The sequence below is a fragment of the Chanodichthys erythropterus genome, chromosome 20 (assembly GCF_024489055.1).
Source record: "Chanodichthys erythropterus isolate Z2021 chromosome 20, ASM2448905v1, whole genome shotgun sequence".
NCBI lineage: Eukaryota > Metazoa > Chordata > Actinopteri > Cypriniformes > Xenocyprididae > Chanodichthys > Chanodichthys erythropterus.
In genome coordinates this window covers 36,908,691-36,930,877 of record NC_090240.1, presented here as the reverse complement: position 1 = coordinate 36,930,877, position 22,187 = coordinate 36,908,691, and the positions used below count along the sequence as shown (strand labels likewise).

Here is a 22,187-nt window from a genome sequence, read left to right as displayed (position 1 = left end):
TTGACTGTCAACTCTTTACCCACCACAGCGCCATCTACAGGCTGAAACAGTACAAACACAATCAATGGATTTAGAGTTTCTTTTTGTGATGAACTGAATCTTGATATGCCACACCTGTGAGGTGGATGGATTATCTTGGCAAAGGAGAAGTGCTCACTAACACAGATTTAGACAGATTTGTGAACAATATTTGAGAGAAAATATTGTGTACATAGAAAAAGTCTTAGATCTTTGAGTTGGGGGCAAAAACAAAAGTGTTGCGTTTATAATTTTGTATATCTAGTGGATTATGTGCTGTTTTTGAAGGATTAAATTATGTACAAAGCCAAAATGAATCTGCACACCAAATCAAAAAATTAGATTGATAATTCAAAGTAACGAGGCTACAAATCATCTCAGGTTATGACTGTAACCCTGGTTCCTTGAGAAGGGAATGAGATTCTGCATAGAAGACGACACTTTGGGGAATGCCTCCAGCATGATAGAGTCTGAAGCACATGTAGAACTAGTCCAGTCTAAAATTAGTGTTGCATCATGATGTCACATGTGACACCGTACACAGAAGCTACAAAGGGGAGTCGGCACTGAACAGTGTTAGCTTCTGATAGGTCGAAGCAATTCGTTCTCAGGTGTGACAAAGAGATGCAGCATCTTGTTCCCTTCTCAGGGAGCAAAGATTACAGTCATAACCCGAGACGTTCCCTTTCGAGGGAACTCACACTGCGTTGAAGACGACACTTTGGAGAAGAAAATATCTACTGCACCACAATGACTAGTGCCTGTCCTGGTGTGAAACTTGTCAGGCACAGCTCAGGACGAGAGGACTTGAGAACCTGGTGTTGAGTGCAGATCCAAGCTATAATATCTTATGAAAGTATGTGAGGAGATCCAGCCAGCGGCATCACAGACCTCTTGAAGGGAGACCTCTGATAGCTGTGCTTTAGAGGCTATCACTCCTCTAGTTGAGTGAGCTCTTATCAGGAGAGGCAAGGACTAACTGAACACATCATACACTGAAGAAACAGCCTCCACAATCCACCTGCTAACTGTCTGTTTAGAGGCAGGGGAACCCTTCTTAAGTGACCCAAAACACAAATAGTTGGTCAGAATTCCTCCAACCTGAGGATCTCCGTACATAGGCCTCTAGGGCCCGGATAGGGCATAATAGGTGTAGCCTCTTATGATCAGCTGACATGTGGTGAAGGATGAAGAGCCTGCAGGATGATAGACTACACTACATTCGATGGCCCCTTGGGCACATATCCCGGCCTAGGGTAGAGAATAGCCTTTACCCTCCCAGGAGCAAACTCAAGGCAAGAGGGATCAACAGATAGTGCCTGCAGGTCCCCAACCCTTTTGAGGGATGTAATAGCTAGCAGGAAGGCCATTCTGAAAGCGAGAAACTTCTCAGACACCTCGTCAGTGGGTTCGAAGGGTGCAAGGGATAACCTCTCAAGAACCACTGCCAGGTCCTAAAGAGGTACCCTGGCTTGGACGACAGGAAGGAAACAAACTATCAATTGGTGTCTCCCCAAAGGGCCACCACTTATAGGTGTGTGGAAGGCAGCTATGGCCGCCACATAGACCTTAAGTGTGGATGGGGAAAGACCACTCGAGAATCAGGGGCCAGACCCATAGCTTCCACAGCTCCGGCCGGGGGTGGTGTATAATGCAGTATTCATGAAAAAATGTGCATTGTGCAATAAAGAAAAACTTTATTATTTTTTAAATGAGTAAGTCTCTAGTGATATGTCAGTAAATATGTTAATAGATTTAAACTACACTTAATATGAAATAAATGTATTTTAAATATATTACTTTTTTTTACTAGGGATAGTAAATAAAGCAAGTGACTTTAAAAGCAACTCTTGAGTAATTTGAAACAATCTTGTAATATGTACTGACAGCAGACAAATGTCATAAAAAGATAAAACAATATTAAAGACACTTGAATAATCTGATAACTATAAGAATAACTGCCACATAAACTTATGAAATATTAGACTGCGTGTTCACACTTTTTTAAACATGCCATTATTTATTTATTTTTGCTACTTTTTTAAATAGCTTTATATATTGTATTGTTTTACCTTTGTACAAGACTCATTAAATCACAGAAGATTTCACTGTGAAACATGTTTCGTGTGTGTCATTTCTATCAAGCTTCAATTGTGTAAACTGTTAAAACTTAATATTGTAAAAGTTTCTTACACTGTTACACACTCAGCAGGGATGAAATAGGAACTGTTCCATATTCATGATTATGGGCGGAGCTACAGCATCACTGCAAGTGTGTAAAAGACTTCATTGAAAGTGAAAGTAAGAGATGAATAGGAAGCTTCATCAAACAGCACTTCATTTTAGAAACTCTGAAATCAACGACCAGATCTGATATTCACTCTCAGGTAAGTGATTGAAATGTAAGAGCTTGTTCAGTAGTTTAATAGCATGAAGCAGCAAATTGTTGGTAAAAAAAAAAAAAAAAAAAAAAAAATTGGCTGTAAATCAAAGTTTGATTATTTGTGGTCATGTCATATTTTAGAGATTTTAGAAACAGGAAGAATTTAAATTTGGCGGCAAGATGAACAAATTAAAAATCAGAATAATGTTTTTTCTAGTAAAAAGTCTATTAAACAAAAATGACACCTGGTGCTTACAGATGTTTATTTAGTGGGCTATTTGTTTGGAAAATTACACTTTCACCCCTTTCTGTGTTGTCTTTCATATATATAAAAATATCTTTTCATGATTGTATAAAATGGTTTTGTAAAAACTGGTTACATCTGCTGAACTGTGGCTCCCAGAGACACATATTTAGTTTGTGTATTTACAGTAGATTCTTCTTCTGCAGCCCAACAGATCTAACTACAGCCGTATGAAGCACATGGCCAGCAGTCTCAGACGGGAAGTTAGAGGCGGAGCTTATAGGCTCAGTGAGGTTAGGGTTAGTGATTTAGGCACTTCCTGTCAGAAACTGCTGTCATATATGCCTGCTCTGACTGCTTGACAGTGGTTCATAGTTTAAGTTGTTATAATATTTTTTTTAGTTATAATACTTTTTAACCATGCAGCATCCATTTTAGAACATAAACTAAATTACTTAAATTATTATTGCACATAACTTTTTATGAAAGTTGCTCTCTTCAGCAATGTAGATTATATATTGTCATTACTTATCTTTTCAGTCATGGCATCCTGCAATGGTTCAGCACTAAATGAGGAGCTCCAGTGCTCCATCTGTCTAGAAGTATTCACTGATCCAGTCTCTACTCCATGTGGACACAACTTCTGCAGAACCTGCCTGAGCAAGTGCTGGACGAACAAAAAGATTGGCTTCTGTCCAATCTGTAAAGAAAGATTTGTCAGAAGACCTGATCTCAAGATTAATACAACACTCAGAGACCTTGTGCAACACTTTAAGAAGAACCTCAATCTAGAAGAATCTGAGGTGTTCTGTGACTTCTGTGATGAAAGAAAGCAGAAAGCTGTGAAGTCCTGCCTGACGTGTCAAAGCTCTTACTGTGATGATCATCTGGAGCTTCATCTCAGAGTCCCACGTCTGAAGAAACACAAACTGATCAACGCTGTGGAAAATCTGGAGGATTATATATGCCAGAAACACAAGAGACCTCTGGAGATGTTCTGCAGAGATGATCAGACATGTGTTTGTCTGTCCTGCTCTGAAGGAGAACACAGGACTCACAACACTGTTCCTATAGAGGAGGAGAGTCGAGAGAAGAAGGTAGAGAGTTACAGACAAAACACTTTAAACACCCCATGAGATGCAGTTTTCTTGTATGTTGACACATTAAAAAAAAAAAAAAAAACAGCCAAAACTAATAGCCTTTCATTATTTGTTTTTGTCAGTGTTTACAGCATGTTTCCATCAAAACTATCAGAAATGGACTAAAAGATACAAAACAACAATTTTGAATCCATGGGGTCTTTAAATGGTTTTCAAAATCAATATTCAAATCAGACTTTATCTAAAATGTTTTTTCTCTGTATGTAGAATCAGCTGGTTCAGACACAGATAGACGTTTATCAGATTATCCAGGACAGAATGAAGAAGATTCAAGAGATAAAACACTCAATAGAGCTGAGAAAGGTGAGTGGAAGTTAAAAAAATGAAAAATGCATTATAATATTTTGATCTGCTTAATAAATTAGATAAAAAAAAAACGTTTACATGATTTGAGGCCATTAGATGAAATGAGAATTTCTATTTTTTAGTAAACTCTCCATTTAAATATGTAAATACATAATAAACAAATCTGCTACTTGAACTTATAGAGAAACACGGAGAAAGAGAAATCATCCAGTGTTGAGCTCTTCACTGATCTGATCCGCTCTATTGAGAGATGTCAGTCTGAGCAGCTGAAGATGATGGAGGAACAGCAGAAAGCAGCAGAGAAACAGTCTGAAGATCTCATTAAAGAGCTGCAGCAGGAAATCACTGAGCTGAAGAAGAGAAACACTGAGCTGGAGCAGATCTCACACAATGACGATCATCTCCACCTCATACAGGTCTGTGAACTTGTAATGCATGTGTTTAGGAGAAAAAGGGATAGCTAGTCTGAGTTGAGTTGCAGCAGAAACGTCTAGGCTACTGTTGTAACCCCCGTTCCCTGAAGGAGGGAATGGAGATGTTACGTCAATACTGCCATAATTGGGTCTCGCTTAGGAGCCCAATCACCTCCAAGTGGTATTAAACAAGCCAATGGGAATTGGCCAGTGAGATTTACATGCCGGGCCACACCCCTGGCATCCAGGTATAAATAGGACCGGCATACTCACTTCCATTCATATTTTGCTGAGGAGCCGAGATAGGTACCCAGCCGTTCAGAGGTGACTCAGGGTTATGGCAAGGGGATGGAACGTCTCCGTTCCCTCCTTCAGGGAACGGGGGTTACAATAGTAAGTTCCCATTCAGTCAGTCACGTTCAACGTTACGTCGATACTGATGTAATGGGGTCCAATGGAAAGCACCATAGCAACTAAGCCACGTTACGAGTGTTAGGGAAGCAGATGCTGGCAAGCCAAAGCGTGCCCAATACCGGTGCAACCACAGAGTCGTAACCTTCCAGTGCCTGGAGTAAGCCAGAAAATTCATCCATACCAGTGGGTTGGAGCGGACAGAGCATTACTCAGGGGATGGTCGAAGCAGCTGTACCTTACCCCTGGGGAAGAGTGCTTCGGGGCTCGATTCCCACATTTTTCAGCCATGACCAAAATGCCAGGAAAGTGTTCCCAGTCCAAAGGAGAAGAAAGCTACGGAGACCACACCCTGCCCGAACGGAGGTGGCGTGTGGAAGACACATATGGACTGACCTGTGGGGCAGTAACACATATGGAAGATCCCTGATGTAGGTCCTACCTCCAGGGAGGAACTCTATCACTCATAGACAGGGCAGAGCAGAGCCGCCCAGGGAAAGACTTGGGTTTACCATCAGGGAAACCGTACCATGGACAGACACATATGGGATTACCCAAGGACAATCACATCATATGGGCATCTAGCCCAGTACAAGGGCTGACCAACCGGGCATGCACACAAATACTGGACCTGGCGTCGGACGTCTCCGCTGCGTTTGACTGCCGCAGGATGCAGGAGGAACTCCACAGGGTTCACCATGTGGGGAACTTAACTGAGGAGCAGGAAAATGCTCGTATTCCCTCGTCCGAGGGAAATGGCACAAGCAAGCAAAAACCCGTGGCTACCTATGTGTAGACAGCACATGGGTGGACACCGGGTCCACTCGGAGATTATAAAATCTTGCGAATGTAAAATGTCACCCAGCCTGCAGCTCTGCAGATGTCTGCTACAGAGGCACTGTGCGCCAATGACCAGGAGAAAGCAACACCCCAAGTGGAGTGAGCTCACAACCCGAGGGGGCACGGCTCGCCTTGGGACAGGTACGCCAAGGCGATGGCATCCACTATCCAGTGGGCCAACCTCTGTTTGGAGACAATCTTTCCCTTCTGCTGACCTTCAAAGCAAACAGAGAGCTGCTCAGAGCTTCTGAAGCTCTGTGTGCGGTCCACGTAAACTCGCAGGGCATGAAAGGGACACAGCAACGCTAGGGCTGGGTCTGCCTCCTCCAGGGGCAGCGCTTGCAAGTTCACCACCTGGTCTTGGAAGGTAGTGGTGGGAACTTTGGGCACATATCCAAGCCAGGGTCTCAGGATAACGTGAGAGGAAGCTGGCCCGAATTCTAGGCACGATTCACTGACCAAAAATGCCTGAAGGTCCCCAACCCTCTTAAAGGAAGTGAGCGCGGTATTTAATGACAGATGTTTCAGCTCGACTGACTCAAGGGTCTCGAAGGGAGCTGCAAGATGGCCATGGCGTGCAGGGTGGAGGCCTGGGCTGCCGTGGTCTTACTCGCCTTGGACAGGAGACGTGGACGATTCCGCCAGGTCCACACCTTGGCAGCCCACCATCGAGGTTACTGAGAGTGGAGGAGGCAGAAGATCGGTTTTCTGGCAGCCTTCCATGTCTTCTGGACCTCCTCATGCTCCTCCGGGGAGAAAGGCACTGGGGTGGCAAGTGGCTGAGAACCACGCCCCGCACCTAGAAACCAATCATCCAACCGCGAGCACTCGGGACAGGGTGGAGGGTTCCACTCGAGTCCGATGCCCGCGGCGGCCCGTGCAAGCATGGCCGTTAACTCTGAATCCGACTCCGCCTGACCGTCCACCCCGGAGGGCGGAAGATCGGCTTTGTCATCCTCTTCAGAGACCAAAAGCCCACTCTCTGATGCATCGATCGATATCTGATCCTCATCGGGAGCACCGAAAGTGGCAGCAGCCGGCAACTCGATGGCACATGGCGTGCTAGAGGAGTGGGAGGATCGTGGGGACGAATCCGACAAAGAAGCTCCCATTGTGACCCTCAGATCTCCCAGAGTGCTAACCAGACCAGCAGCTTTTGAAGCTGCAGGGGGCTGGGTAGCATCAGAGGGCACTTGTACCTCTGTGTTAAAGAGGGAGAGTCACGATCGCAATGCCAACATGGACATGCCCTCGCAGTGAGGGCATGTACCATCCACGAGCTCTGACTCAGCATGCTGTTTACCCAGACAAGTGAGACAGCGATCATGGCCGTCAGACAAGGTCAGGAAACGACCACATCCAGAAACACACGGATGAAAAGACATCTTGAAAAAGACGCTGATCGCCCATGCTTTGCTCTTTTAGAACTGCTCTTTTAGCTGAAGCACACAGGGATGAGTGCCGCACCGTCCTGTGCAAGCGTGCTGTCACACACACACCGCTGAACGTGCCTTCCCACCAGACAGAGAGAGATCCGCAAGCTGCAGCCACCAGAACAAAAACAGTAAAAGCAATGAAAATTGCTGTTGTGGAGATCACTCCAAGCAATTAAAATTGCTCTTTTTGCTCTGAGAAATTTGTACTTTCTTTGTTGAAGGTGAGAGAATGATCACACAACTGATCGGCTCTGAAGCAAAAGTATGAATGGAAGTGGGTAAGCCGGTCCTATTTATACGCGGATGCCGGGGGTGTTGCCCGGCATGTAAATCTCACTGGCCAATTCCCGTGGCCGAGATACGATCGATCTTCTTTTGGAACTTGGACCGGGAGTAACTCGGGAACCAAGCCGACTTGGAGCTCCAGACTCTGAGCACAAAGGGGGCCCAAGGGCGCCCCCCCTACACCGGCCGTATGGAGCCCCAACTCGGCCTGGTCATACCCCCCTGGAACTTGGACTGGGTGTGCTCTCCTCCACCTCACCACCTCTCATTCTCGGTGGTTCACGTTTTGTACCACTTGGAGGTGATTGGACTCCCAAGTGAGACCCCATTACGTTAGTATCGACGTAACGTCGAACGTGACTTAAAATAAAAAATAACATATTTAATAATCCTCTCTCTCCTGTTGTAGATGAACTCATCTCTGTGCAGTCGTCCACACAACAAGAACTGGACTAAGATCAGGATTGACTCGGATGTGAATGTGAACTCTCTGTATAGAGCTCTGACTCTACTGAAGAAAACTCAAGAAACACTAAATGAAAAAATCATTCAAACTGGTATGTGAGTTTTAAATACAATGTATAGATTTTTTTTGGCCAGTAATCTAAGAATATTATTTTTTTTAAATCCAATTTAAGCATCGGTGGCATACGGTGATCACTGCTGATGTTTTTCTAAGTCTACAAAGGATCAATGTTAGTAACAGTTCTAGAAAATTGAGACGCTTACCTTTCAAAATAAACAGAAAACATTATAAAAGTATCGGCATATTTTTCTCTGTTTTTACATTTAACATCACAGAAATTATTATTTAACAAAAAAAGTTACAACAATCACAGTTTCAGAAATATAACTTAAACTTGCTATGTTAGCATTAGATAAAAGTATAATAAAAGACTCACTAAACCCAGTAGTTCTATCCAAACTTTAACTCACATCACAACCAGCTAAAGCAGTATTACTTTAACTTACTTTAGAGACATGTAACTTACATGATGTAACTATCTGTGTACAAACACAAATACATAACCAGAACTCACTACATTCCACTGATGCTTCCAAAAAGAAAAACAAAATGTTAACTTGAAACTAGATAAAAAAGTTTGTAGACAAACTTTAAGTTGGCTTGAAAAAGCATAGCCAGAAAGTTTGAAGAAGTTTTAAAAGTTTGTAGTTTGAAGCTTTTCAGTTTGAAATAGTTTAAGTTTTAGAATTGTAGTTTTAAAAGCTAGATAGATAGCTAGATAATTAAACAGACTGATCGATTAGATAGATAGATAGATAGATAGATAGTTGTCACAGATGGATATTATGGAGTTTTTATAGAGTTATTAGCATGTTCTAAGCCCAGTGTAGCACTTAGCTAATCACCATTAGCATGTAGCTATTCACTGCTAGCATGTTGGAAGTCCAGATTGCTAGCATGAGTCAGAAGAGCCAACCGCCATGTCTCTACAATGTTCTGATGCAGAGATATAGATTTTGCAATACAGTTGCTAGGGTACTCTGTTTGTTGCTAGGGAGTGGCTTGGCAGCTACCAATGATGATACTCCAAAGGCTGCTTGACAATACAAACCAACCCCCATGTCTGTACGATGTTCTGATGCAGAGATATAGATTTTGCAAAACGGTTGCTAGGGTACTCTGTTTGGTTGCTAGGGAGTGGCTTGCCAGCTACCAATGATGATACTCCAAAGGCTGCTTGACAATATAAACCAACCCCCATGTCTGGACGATGTTCTGATGCAGAGATACAGATTTTGCAAAATGGTTACTAGGGTACTGTTTGGTTGCTAGGGAGTGACTTGCCAGCTACCAATGATGATACTCCAAAGGCTGCTTGACAATATAAACCAACCCCCATGTCTGTACGATGTTCTGATGCAGAGATATAGATTTTGCAAAATGGTTGCTAGGGCACTCTGTTTGGTTGCTATGGGTACTCGGGGTGGTTGCCATGGTGTTGCTATGCGGTTGCTATTGTATCCAGGCTGGTTGCTAGGATGATGCCAGGGTGATTTGTGTAGTTGCTATGCAGTTGCCGTGGTGTTCTGGGTGGTTGCTAGGTTGTTTTGGGTGGTTGCTATGAGAGTTGATCATAGATAGATAGATAGATAGATAGAGAGATAGAGAGATAGATGAGAAGTGATAGATGAGAAGAGAGATAGATGAGAAGAGAGATAGATGAGAAGTGATAGATGAGAAAATAGATAGATAGATGAGAAGTGATAGATGAGAAGATAGATAGATTGATAGATGAGAAGTGATAGATAGATAGATAGATAGATGAGAAGGGATAGATAGATAGATAGATAGATAGATAGAGAAATAGCTAGATTTAGTTTGATAGATAGATAGATTAGAAAGAGAAATAGATAGATTTAGTTTGATAGATAGATATAGTTTGATAGATAGATTAGAAAGAGAAATAGATAGATAGATAGATAGATTAGAAAGATAGATAGATAGATAGATAGATAGATAAATAGCTAGATTTAGTTTGATAGATAGATAGATAGATAGATAGATTTAGTTTGATAGATAGATAGATAAATAGCTAGATTTAGTTTGAGAGATAGATAGATAGATAGATAGATAGATAGATAGATAGATAGATAGATTAGATAGATAGATAGATAGATAAATAGCTAGATTTAGTTTGATAGATAGATAGATAGATAGATTAGAAAGAGAAATAGATAGATAGATAGATAGATTAGAAAGAGAAATAGATAGATAGATAGATAGATAGATTAGAAAGAGAAATAGATAGATAGATAGATAAATAGCTAGATTTAGTTTGATAGATAGATATAGTTTGATAGATAGATAGATTAGAAAGAGAAATAGATAGATAGATAGATAGATAGATAGATAGATAAATAGCTAGATTTAGTTTGATAGATAGATAGATAGATAGATAGATAGATAGATAGATTAGAAAGATAAATAGATAGATAGATAGATAGATTAGAAAGAGAGATAGATAGATAGATAGATAGATAGATAGATAGATAGATAAATAGCTAGATTTAGTTTGATAGATAGATAGATAGATAGATAGATAGATTTAGTTTGATAGATAGATAGATAGATAGATAAATAGCTAGATTTAGTTTGATAGATAGATAGAGATAGATAGATAGATTAGAAAGAGAAATAGATAGATAGATAGATTAGAAAGAGAAATAGATAGATAGATAGATAGATTAGAAAGAGAAATAGATAGATAGATAGATAGATAGATTAGAAAGAGAAATAGATAGATAGATAGATAAATAGCTAGATTTAGTTTGATAGATAGATAGATAGATAGATAGATAGATAGATAGATTTAGTTTGATAGATAGATAGATAGATAGATAGATAGATAGATAGATAAGACATATTAGATAGAATGGAAGTTTGAATGAGTCTCAATGGATTAGAAATAGTACATAGAATGGCAGCTAATGGAGCTAATGGAGTCTGATGAGCCTCTCCAACTGTCAAAATTTGAATTTTGACAGTTGGAGTTTGAATAGTCTTGGCTCATTTGAACATTCCGTCAATGAAAGTCAATGGGATTTTTCCAAGTTTTGATCAGCTTTTTTAGGAAAACCGTAAGTCTGATCAGTCTGAAAAGATATAGCACACTAAGTCAGAATAGTCTGAAGGTCTAGTCCGAGTTTGGTGGTTGTAGCTTGAACAGTCTAGGAGGAGATGCATTTAGAAATTTAGTCTAAGAATAATAATAATAACTAGATAAAAAAGTTTGTAGACAAACTTTAAGTTGGCTTGAAAAAGCATAGCCAGAAAGTTTGAAGAAGTTTTAAAAGTTTGTAGTTTGAAGCTTTTCAGTTTGAAATAGTTTAAGTTTTAGAATTGTAGTTTTAAAAGCTAGATAGATAGCTAGATAATTAAACAGACTGATCGATTAGATAGATAGATAGATAGATAGATAGTTGTCACAGATGGATATTATGGAGTTTTTATAGAGTTATTAGCATGTTCTTAGCCCAGTGTAGCACTTAGCTAATCACCATTAGCATGTAGCTATTCACTGCTAGCATGTTGGAAGTCCAGATTGCTAGCATGAGTCAGAAGAGCCAACCGCCATGTCTCTACAATGTTCTGATGCAGAGATATAGATTTTGCAATACAGTTGCTAGGGTACTCTGTTTGTTGCTAGGGAGTGGCTTGGCAGCTACCAATGATGATACTCCAAAGGCTGCTTGACAATACAAACCAACCCCCATGTCTGTACGATGTTCTGATGAAGAGATATAGATCTTGCAAAACGGTTGCTAGGGTACTCTGTTTGGTTGCTAGGGAGTGGCTTGGCAGCTACCAATGATGATACTCCAAAGGCTGCTTGACAATATAAACCAACCCCCATGTCTGTACGATGTTCTGATGCAGAGATATAGATTTTGCAAAATGGTTGCTAGGCTACTCTATTTGGTTGCTATGGAGTGGCTTGGCAGCTACCAGTGATGATACTCCAAAGGCTGCTTGACAATATAAACCAACCCCCATGTCTGTACGATGTTCTGATGCAGAGATATAGATTTTGCAAAACGGTTGCTAGGGTACTCTGTTTGGTTGCTAGGGAGTGGCTTGCCAGCTACCAATGATGATACTCCAAAGGCTGCTTGACAATATAAACCAACCCCCATGTCTGTACGATGTTCTGATGCAGAGATATAGATTTTGCAAAATGGTTGCTAGGGCACTCTGTTTGGTTGCTATGGGTACTCGGGGTGGTTGCCATGGTGTTGCTATGCGGTTGCTATTGTATCCAGGCTGGTTGCTAGGATGATGCCAGGGTGATTTGTGTAGTTGCTATGCAGTTGCCATGGTGTTCTGGGTGGTTGCTAGGTTGTTTTGGGTGGTTGCTATGAGAGTTGATCATAGATAGATAGAGAGATAGAGAGATAGATGAGAAGAGAGATAGATGAGAAGTGATAGATGAGAAGAGAGATAGATGAGAAGTGATAGATGAGAAAATAGATAGATAGATGAGAAGTGATAGATGAGAAGATAGATAGATTGATAGATGAGAAGTGATAGATAGATAGATAGATAGATAGATGAGAAGGGATAGATAGATAGATAGAGAAATAGCTAGATTTAGTTTGATAGATAGATAGATTAGAAAGAGAAATAGATTTAGTTTGATAGATAGATATAGTCTGATAGATAGATTAGAAAGAGAAATAGATAGATAGATAGATAGATAGATAAATAGCTAGATTTAGTTTGATAGATAGATAGATAGATAGATTAGAAAGAGAAATAGATAGATAGATAGATAGATAGATTTAGTTTGATAGATAGATAGATAAATAGCTAGATTTAGTTTGATAGATAGATAGATAGATAGATAGATAGATAGATAGATAGATAGATTAGAAAGAGAAATAGATAGATAGATAGAGATAGATAGATTAGAAAGAGAAATAGATATATAGATAGATTAGAAAGAGAAATAGATAGATAGATAAATAGCTAGATTTAGTTTGATAGATAGATAGATAGATAGATAGATAGATAGATAGATAGATAGATAAGAAAGACAAATAGATAGATAGATAGATAGATAAATAGCTAGATTTAGTTTGATAGATAGATAGATAGATAGATAGATAGATAGATAGATAGATAGATAGATAGATAGATAGATAGATAGATAGATAGATAGATTTAGTTTGATAGATAGATAGATAGATAGATAGGACATATTAGATAGAATGGAAGTTTGAATGAGTCTCAATGGATTAGAAATAGTACATAGAATGGCAGCTAATGGAGCTAATGGAGTCTGATGAGCCTCTCCAACTGTCAAAATTTGAATTTTGACAGTTGGAGTTTGAATAGTCTTGGCTCATTTGAACATTCCGTCAATGAAAGTCAATGGGATTTTTCCAAGTTTTGATCAGCTTTTTTAGGAAAACCGTAAGTCTGATCAGTCTGAAAAGATATAGCACACTAAGTCAGAATAGTCTGAAGGTCTAGTCCGAGTTTGGTGGTTGTAGCTTGAACAGTCTAGGAGGAGATGCATTTAGAAATTTAGTCTAAGAAGAATAATAATAAGCTTAAGTAGTAGATCAGTAAGTTGGCTTTTTCAAGCCAACTTAACTAGAATGTACATTTCCTGAAGAAAATGTGAATGGTGCTTGCAGTGGCAAAATCGGCACTCAGTTGCTAGGCGGTTGCTAAGGTACTTGGGGTGGTTGCTAAGGTGTTGCTAGGCGGTTGCTAGGGTGTTCTGGGTGGTTGCTAGGTGGTTGCTATGGTAACCTGGGTGGTTGCTAGGGTGTTGCTAGGCAGTTGCTAAGGTACTTGGGGTGGTTGCTAAGGTGTTGCTAGGCGGTTGCTAGGCGGTTTCTATGGTAACCAGGGTGGTTGCTAGGGTGTTGCTAGGCAGTTGCTAAGGTACTTGGGGTGGTTGCTAAGGTGTTGCTAGGCGGTTGCTAGGCGGTTTCTATGGTAACCAGGGTGGTTGCTAGGGTGTTGCTAGGCAGTTGCTAAGGTACTTGGGGTGGTTGCTAAGGCGTTGCTAGGCGGTTGCTATGGTGTTCTGGGTGGTTGCTATGCGATTGCTATGGTAACCAGGGTGGTTGCTAGGGTGTTGCTAGGCAGTTGTTAAGGTACCTGGAGTGGTCACTACTGTGTTGCTAGGCGGTTGCTAGGGTGTTCTGGGCGGTTGCTATGGTAACCAGGGTGGTTGCTATGGTGTTACTAGGTGGTTGGTAGTTGGCACAGATAGTTACTATGGAGTTTCTATAGAGTTCTTAGCATGTTCTCAGCCCACTTTAGCACTTAGCTAATCACTATTAGCATGTAGCTATTAACTGCTAGCATGTGTAGCATGTTGCAAGTACAGTTTGCTAGCATGAGTCAAAAAAGCCAACCCCCATGTCTCTACGATGTTCTGATGCAGAGATATAGGCATCGCTAAATGGTTGCTAGGGTACTCTGTTTGGTTGCTAGGGAGTGGCTTGGCAGTTGCCAATGATGATACTCCAAAGGCTGCTTGACAATATAAACCAACCCCCATGTCTTTATGATGTTCTGATGCAGAGATATGGATCTTGAAAAACGGTTGCTAGGGTAATCTGGTTGGTTGCTAGGGAGTGGCCTGGTAGCTACCAATGATGATACTCCAAAGGCTGCTTGTCAATATAAACCAACCCCCATGTCTTTACGATGTTCTGATGCAGAGATATAGATCTTGCTAAACGGTTGCTAGGGTACTCTGTTTGGTTGCTAGGGAGTGGCTTGGCAGCTGCCAGTAATGATAAACCAAAGGCTGCTTGCCAGTATGAATGCTATAAACCAACCCCCATTCCTCTATGATGTTCAGATTTGAAGATATCCCCTCTATGCTTTGGGTTGCTAGGGTGCTCTGAATGGTTGCTAGGGCGTGGCTATGATGTCTTGAAGGTGATTCGTGATTGGCCGTTTGCTGCCCCGAGTCAAATGAGCACACCCTCATGTTTCTATGACACTCCTATCCAAAGATATTCATTTGATCTTTTTCAATGGAAGTCTATGGAACTTGTTGCTATGGTGCTCTATATGGTTGCTAGGGCGTGGCTTGATAGCTTCACAATGATCCTGAGAGACTGATTGGTTGCCTGAGTAATATGAGCCCACCCCCTTGTCTCTATGACATTGTGATCCAGAGTTATGTTCAATACAAAATCCCTATGTAATTTCCCATAGTAGGAAAAACACAGTACTTCCTGGTTCATGGGCACGGCTTCACCATAGTATGTCTATGGGGCAACTTTGGGCAGCTCTTGCGCCCCAGGGGTACAACTTACACCCCATTTTGAGGTATGGTCTGAGAGAGCCTATCAGGCTCTTCAAACCTGGTAACCCACATGTTTCTATGAAATTCTAGTTAGGAGCTATTACTCGTCAAAGTTTGTCCCAATGCAAAGTCTATGGGATTTTTTTCGCTACTTTTTCGCCCGCCGGACGAACATCGTACACCCGATCGCTTATAAAAGTCATAGCACACCTCTCCTCAATGAGCCGGTCGATTTGACACCTCATTCATGGGTCTAGGACAAAAACTGCGGGAGGAGTAGCGCGCAGAAAAAAAAAGTGGAAGAAAATGAGTGTCTGTGTCTGAGAGAGAAAGGCTTCTAAGGGCCTGCGTGTGTGAGTGTGTGTGAGAAAGTGACAGTTGAAATTCAAATTTCTGAAGATTCCGCCATTGAAAGTCAATGGGACTTTTTTGGCCGCTTTTTCGCCCCCTGTGCGAACATCGTTGGTCCGATCGCTTAAAAAAAAAATAGCACACCTCTCCTCAATAAGCCGGTCGATTTGACACCTCATTCATGGGTCTAGGACAAACGCTGCGGGAGAAATAGCGCGCAGAAATAAAAGTGGAAGAAAATAAGTGTCTGTGTCTGAGAGACAAAGGCTTCTAAGGGCCTGCGTGTGTGAGTGTGTGTGAGAAAGTGACAGTTGAGAGAGACGGAATGTTCGTGAATTTGAATTTTTCAATGTAAGTCAATGGGACTTTTTTGGCCGCTTTTTCGTCCGCTGTGCGAACATCGTTGGTCCGATCGCTTATAAAAGTCATAGCACACCTGTCCTCAATGAGCCGGTCGATTTGACACCTCATTCATGGGTCTAGGACAAAAACTGCGGGAGGAGTAGCGCGCAGAAATTGTGTCCAGAAGAAGAAGAAGAAGAACTAGAATGTACATTTCCTGAAGAAAATGTGAATGGTGCTTGCAGTGGCAAAATTCGGTACCCGGTTGCTAGGCGGTTGCTAAGTCGGGGTACTTGGGGTGGTTGCTAAGGTGTTGCTAGGCGGTTGCTAGGGTGTTCTGTGTGGTTGCTATGCGGTTGCTAAGGTACTTGGGGTAGTTGCTAAGGTGTTGCTAGGCGGTTGCTAGGGTGTTCTGGGTGTTTGCTAGGTGGTTGCTATGGTAACCTGGGTGGTTGCTAAGGTGTTGCTAGGCAGTTGCTAAGGTACTTGTAGTGGTTGCTAAGGTGTTGCTAGGCGGTTGCTAAGGTGTTCTTGGTGGTTGCTAGGTGGTTGCTATGGTAACTGGGGTGGTTGCTAGGGTGTTGCTAGGCAGTTGCTAAGGTATTTAGGGTGGTTGCTAAGGTGTTGCTAGGCGGTTGCTAAGGTGTTCTGGGTGGTTGCTAGGCGGTTGCTATGGTAACCTGAGTGGTTGCTAGGGTGTTGCTAGGCAGTTGCTAAGGTACTTGGGGTAGTTGCTAAGGTGTTGCTAGGCGGTTGCCAGGGTGTTCTGGGTGGTTGCTAGGCTGTTGCTATGGTAACCTGGGTGGTTGCTAGGGTGTTGCTAGGCAGTTGCTAAGGTATTTGGAGTGGTTGCTAAGGTGTTGCTAGGCGGTTGCTAGGGTGTTCTGGGTGGTTGCTAGGCGGTTGCTATGGTAACCTGGGTGGTTGCTAGGGTGTTGCTAGGCAGTTGCTAAGGTACCTGGGGTGGTCACTACGGTGTTGCTAGGTGGTTGCTAGGGTGTTCTGGGTGGTTGCTATGGTGTTACTAGGTGGTTGGTAGTTGTCACAGATAGTTACTATGGAGTTTCTATAGAGGTCTTAGCATGTTCTCAGTCCACTTTAGCAATTAGCTAATCACTATTAGCATGTAGCTATTCATTGCTAGCATGTGTAGCATGTTGGAAGTCCAGTTTGCTAGCATGAGTCAAAAGAGCCAACCGCCATGTCTCTATGATGCTCTGATGCAGAGATATAGATCTTGCTAAACGGTTGCTAAGGTACTCTGTTTGGTTGCTAGGGAGTGGCCTGGCAGCTGCCAATGATGATACTCCAAAGGCTGCTTGACAATATAAACCAACCCCCATGTCTTTACGATGTTCTGATGCAGAGATATAGATCTTGCTAAACGGTTGCTAGGGTACTCTGTTTAGTTGCTAGGGAGTGGCTTGGCAGCTGCCAGTAATGATAAACCAAAGGCTGCTTGCCAGTATGAATGATATAAACCAACCCTCATGCCTCTATGATATTCAGATTTGAAGATATCCCTCTTTGATTTGGGTTGCTAGGGTGCTCTAAATGGTTACTAGGGCGTGGCTATGAAGTGTTTAAGGTGATTTTGTGATTGGCTGTTTGCTGCCCCTAGTCAAATGAGCCCACCCTCATGTTTCTATGACACTCCTATCCAAAGATATTCCTTTGATCTTTTTCAATGGAAGTCTATGGAACTTGTTGCTATGGTGCTCTATATGGTTGCTAGGGCGTGGCTTGATAGCTTCACAATGATCCTGAGACACTGATTGGTTGCCTGAGTGAAATGAGCCCGCCCCCTTGTCTCTATGACACTGTGATCAATAGTGAGTGAGTGAGAGAAAAGGGTTCTAAGGGCCTGCGTGTGTGGGTGTGTGTGAGAAAGTGACAGTTGAAATTCAAATTTCTGAAGATTCCGCCATTGAAAGTCAATGGGACTTTTTTGGCCGCTTTTTCGCCCCCTGTGCGAACATCGTTGGTCCGATCGCTTATAAAAGTCATAACACACATCTCCTCAATGAGCCGGTCGATTTGACACCTCATTCATGGGTCTAGGACAAACGCTGCGGGAGGAGTAGCGCGCAGAAATAAAAGTGGAAGAAAATGAGTGTCTGTGTCTGAGAGAGAAAGGCTTCTAAGGGCCTGCGTGTGTGAGTGTGTGTGAGAAAGTGACAGTTGAGAGAGACGGAATGTTCGTGAATTTGAATTTTTCAATGTAAGTCAATGGGACTTTTTTGGCCGCTTTTTCGTCCGCTGTGCGAACATCGTTGGTCCGATCGCTTATAAAAGTCATAGCACACCTCTCCTCAATGAGCCGGTCGATTTGACACCTCATTCATGGGTCTAGGACAAACGCTGCGGGAGGAGTAGCGCGCAGAAAAAAAGTGGAAGAAGAAGAATAATAAGTATGCAGGAGAATAAGAATGGAGCTTTGCCTTTGGCAAGCACCATTAATAATAAGTATGAGCAATAATAAGAATGGAGCTTTGCCTTTGGCAAGCACCATTAACTAGAATGTACATTTCCTGAAGAAAATGTGAATGGTGCTTGCAGTGGCAAAATTCGGTACCCGGTTGCTAGGCGGTTGCTAAGTCGGGGTACTTGGGGTGGTTGCTAAGGTGTTGCTAGGCGGTTGCTAGGGTGTTCTGTGTGGTTGCTATGCGGTTGCTAAGGTACTTGGGGTAGTTGCTAAGGTGTTGCTAGGCGGTTGCTAGGGTGTTCTGGGTGTTTGCTAGGCGGTTGCTATGGTAACCTGGGTGGTTGCTAAGGTGTTGCTAGGCAGTTGCTAAGGTACTTGTAGTGGTTGCTAAGGTGTTGCTAGGCGGTTGCTAAGGTGTTCTTGGTGGTTGCTAGGTGGTTGCTATGGTAACTGGGGTGGTTGCTAGGGTGTTGCTAGGCGGTTGCTAAGGTATTTTGGGTGGTTGCTATGGTGTTGCTAGGCGGTTGCTAAGGTGTTCTGGGTGGTTGCTAGGCGGTTGCTATGGTAACCTGAGTGGTTGCTAGGGTGTTGCTAGGCAGTTGCTAAGGTACTTGGGGTAGTTGCTAAGGTGTTGCTAGGCGGTTGCCAGGGTGTTCTGGGTGGTTGCTAGGCTGTTGCTATGGTAACCTGGGTGGTTGCTAGGGTGTTGCTAGGCAGTTGCTAAGGTATTTGGAGTGGTTGCTAAGGTGTTGCTAGGCGGTTGCTAGGGTGTTCTGGGTGGTTGCTAGGCGGTTGCTATGGTAACCTGGGTGGTTGCTAGGGTGTTGCTAGGCAGTTGCTAAGGTACCTGGGGTGGTCACTACGGTGTTGCTAGGTGGTTGCTAGGGTGTTCTGGGTGGTTGCTATGGTGTTACTAGGTGGTTGGTAGTTGTCACAGATAGTTACTATGGAGTTTCTATAGAGGTCTTAGCATGTTCTCAGTCCACTTTAGCAATTAGCTAATCACTATTAGCATGTAGCTATTCATTGCTAGCATGTGTAGCATGTTGGAAGTCCAGTTTGCTAGCATGAGTCAAAAGAGCCAACCGCCATGTCTCTATGATGCTCTGATGCAGAGATATAGATCTTGCTAAACGGTTGCTAAGGTACTCTGTTTGGTTGCTAGGGAGTGGCCTGGCAGCTGCCAATGATGATACTCCAAAGGCTGCTTGACAATATAAACCAACCCCCATGTCTTTACGATGTTCTGATGCAGAGATATAGATCTTGCTAAACGGTTGCTAGGGTACTCTGTTTAGTTGCTAGGGAGTGGCTTGGCAGCTGCCAGTAATGATAAACCAAAGGCTGCTTGCCAGTATGAATGATATAAACCAACCCTCATGCCTCTATGATATTCAGATTTGAAGATATCCCTCTTTGATTTGGGTTGCTAGGGTGCTCTAAATGGTTACTAGGGCGTGGCTATGAAGTGTTTAAGGTGATTTTGTGATTGGCTGTTTGCTGCCCCTAGTCAAATGAGCCCACCCTCATGTTTCTATGACACTCCTATCCAAAGATATTCCTTTGATCTTTTTCAATGGAAGTCTATGGAACTTGTTGCTATGGTGCTCTATATGGTTGCTAGGGCGTGGCTTGATAGCTTCACAATGATCCTGAGACACTGATTGGTTGCCTGAGTGAAATGAGCCCGCCCCCTTGTCTCTATGACACTGTGATCAATAGTGAGTGAGTGAGAGAAAAGGGTTCTAAGGGCCTGCGTGTGTGGGTGTGTGTGAGAAAGTGACAGTTGAAATTCAAATTTCTGAAGATTCCGCCATTGAAAGTCAATGGGACTTTTTTGGCCGCTTTTTCGCCCCCTGTGCGAACATCGTTGGTCCGATCGCTTATAAAAGTCATAACACACATCTCCTCAATGAGCCGGTCGATTTGACACCTCATTCATGGGTCTAGGACAAACGCTGCGGGAGGAGTAGCACGCAGAAATAAAAGTGGAAGAAAATGAGTGTCTGTGTCTGAGAGAGAAAGGCTTCTAAGGGCCTGCGTGTGTGAGTGTGTGTGAGAAAGTGACAGTTGAGAGAGACGGAATGTTCGTGAATTTGAATTTTTCAATGTAAGTCAATGGGACTTTTTTGGCCGCTTTTTCGTCCGCTGTGCGAACATCGTTGGTCCGATCGCTTATAAAAGTCATAGCACACCTCTCCTCAATGAGCCGGTCGATTTGACACCTCATTCATGGGTCTAGGACAAACGCTGCGGGAGGAGTAGCGCGCAGAAAAAAAGTGGAAGAAGAAGAATAATAAGTATGCAGGAGAATAAGAATGGAGCTTTGCCTTTGGCAAGCACCATTAATAATAATAAGTTTAAATAGGATTACAGTAAGTTGGCTTTTTCAAGCCAACTTAATAATAAGCTTAAGTAGTAGATCAGTAAGTTGGCTTTTTCAAGCCAACTTAATAAGCTTAAGTAGTAGATCAGTAAGTTGGCTTTTTCAAGCCAACTTAAATATTCCCATAAATAATTAATCATTATATTGTCATCTGTGTCCACAGAGTTGAAGTTTGTGCAGAAGTTTGCAGGTACAGTGAGATTGACACTATTTTCTTTTTATTTACATTTATAGAAAAAAAAATAAAAATTCACTTGATAATCTGTATTGTATACTGTATCTAAAATTATTTTGTCTTAAGTTGACTGTCTGATCTCTCTCAGTGGGTGTGACTCTGGATCCTGATACAGCAAATCACCATCTCTATCTGTCTGATGATGGAAAACAAGTCAGTCGTGGAGACATTAAGCAGGTCGTCCCAAAAAACCCAGAGAGATTTAATAAGGCTTGTTGTGTTCTGGCAAAGCAGGGATTCAGTTCAGGGAGATTTTACTATGAGGTGCAGGTGAAGGGAAAGACTGGGTGGGAATTAGGAGTGATCAGAGAATCCATTAACAGGAAGGGGGAGATCATTCTGAGTCCTGAGGATGGATTCTGGACTGTGATTCTGGAGAATGAAAATGAATATTCAGCTTGTGAAAATCCACCTGTCTCTTTATCTCTGAAAGTGAAACCTGAGAAGGTGGGAGTGTTTGTGGATTATGAGGAGGGTCTGGTCTCTTTTTATGACGTGGACTCCAGATCTCTTATCTACTCTTTCACTGGTCAGACTTTCACTGACAAACTCTATCCATATTTTAACCCAGGTGATAATGATAAAGGTAAAACCTCATGTCCACTAATCATCACACCTGTCTCACCTTTAAAGTATTAGAATATGTAAATAAACCCCCCAAAAATAATTTGCACAAACCACAATCAAGTAAATTTTACTTAGTTATAAAGAAATTAATGTGATATAAAAAATGTGTGCAAAACAAGAACTGTATATTCAAGCCTTTAAAAAAAAATCAGCCACTGACAATAAATACCAATTATAATGAACTATATTTTGAGTTACATGTTGTTTTTATTTCATCACGGCTACATTTGAATGGCCAATGTGTTACTAGCCTATATGTTTCTAGTCAACACAATGATTTGTTTGCTTTTCTCTTTCATTTATACTTAATACATATCTGTAGCTTTTGATACTATGCAATTTTACATAATTTGATTTAATATTATATGGTGAAATTTTACATGATACATTTCCAAACTTTGTTTTATATGTTTTTTTAAAGGAAATCTCTGAAGCCATTTTCTCTCTCCTCTACATCTGTTAATACTGAATTACTTGTGAAATGTTGAGGTTTTTGGTTGACAATGGAAGAACTGCAAAATCT

At 42.0% G+C, this 22,187-nt stretch overlaps 1 protein-coding gene across 9 annotated transcripts; it reads left to right on the top strand.

Moving 5' to 3' along the window:
* Positions 1-337: 337 nt before the first annotated feature.
* Positions 338-21,851, top strand: LOC137009773 (E3 ubiquitin-protein ligase TRIM21-like). Of its 9 annotated transcripts, none has more exons than XM_067372270.1 (7): positions 338-2,405; positions 2,852-2,938; positions 3,186-3,742; positions 4,013-4,108; positions 7,906-8,053; positions 20,966-20,992; positions 21,126-21,851. In XM_067372270.1, the coding sequence occupies exons 3-7, from the start codon at positions 3,188-3,190 to the stop codon at positions 21,674-21,676; spliced, it is 1,377 nt and encodes a 458-aa protein (XP_067228371.1). In that variant the 5' UTR covers positions 338-2,405; positions 2,852-2,938; positions 3,186-3,187; the 3' UTR covers positions 21,677-21,851. The 9 variants fall into 9 exon arrangements, with proteins under 9 accessions (XP_067228371.1, XP_067228370.1, XP_067228375.1 ...); XM_067372269.1 differs by having other exon boundaries at positions 2,852-2,944; XM_067372274.1 differs by having other exon boundaries at positions 2,834-2,938.
* Positions 21,852-22,187: the final 336 nt, after the last annotated feature.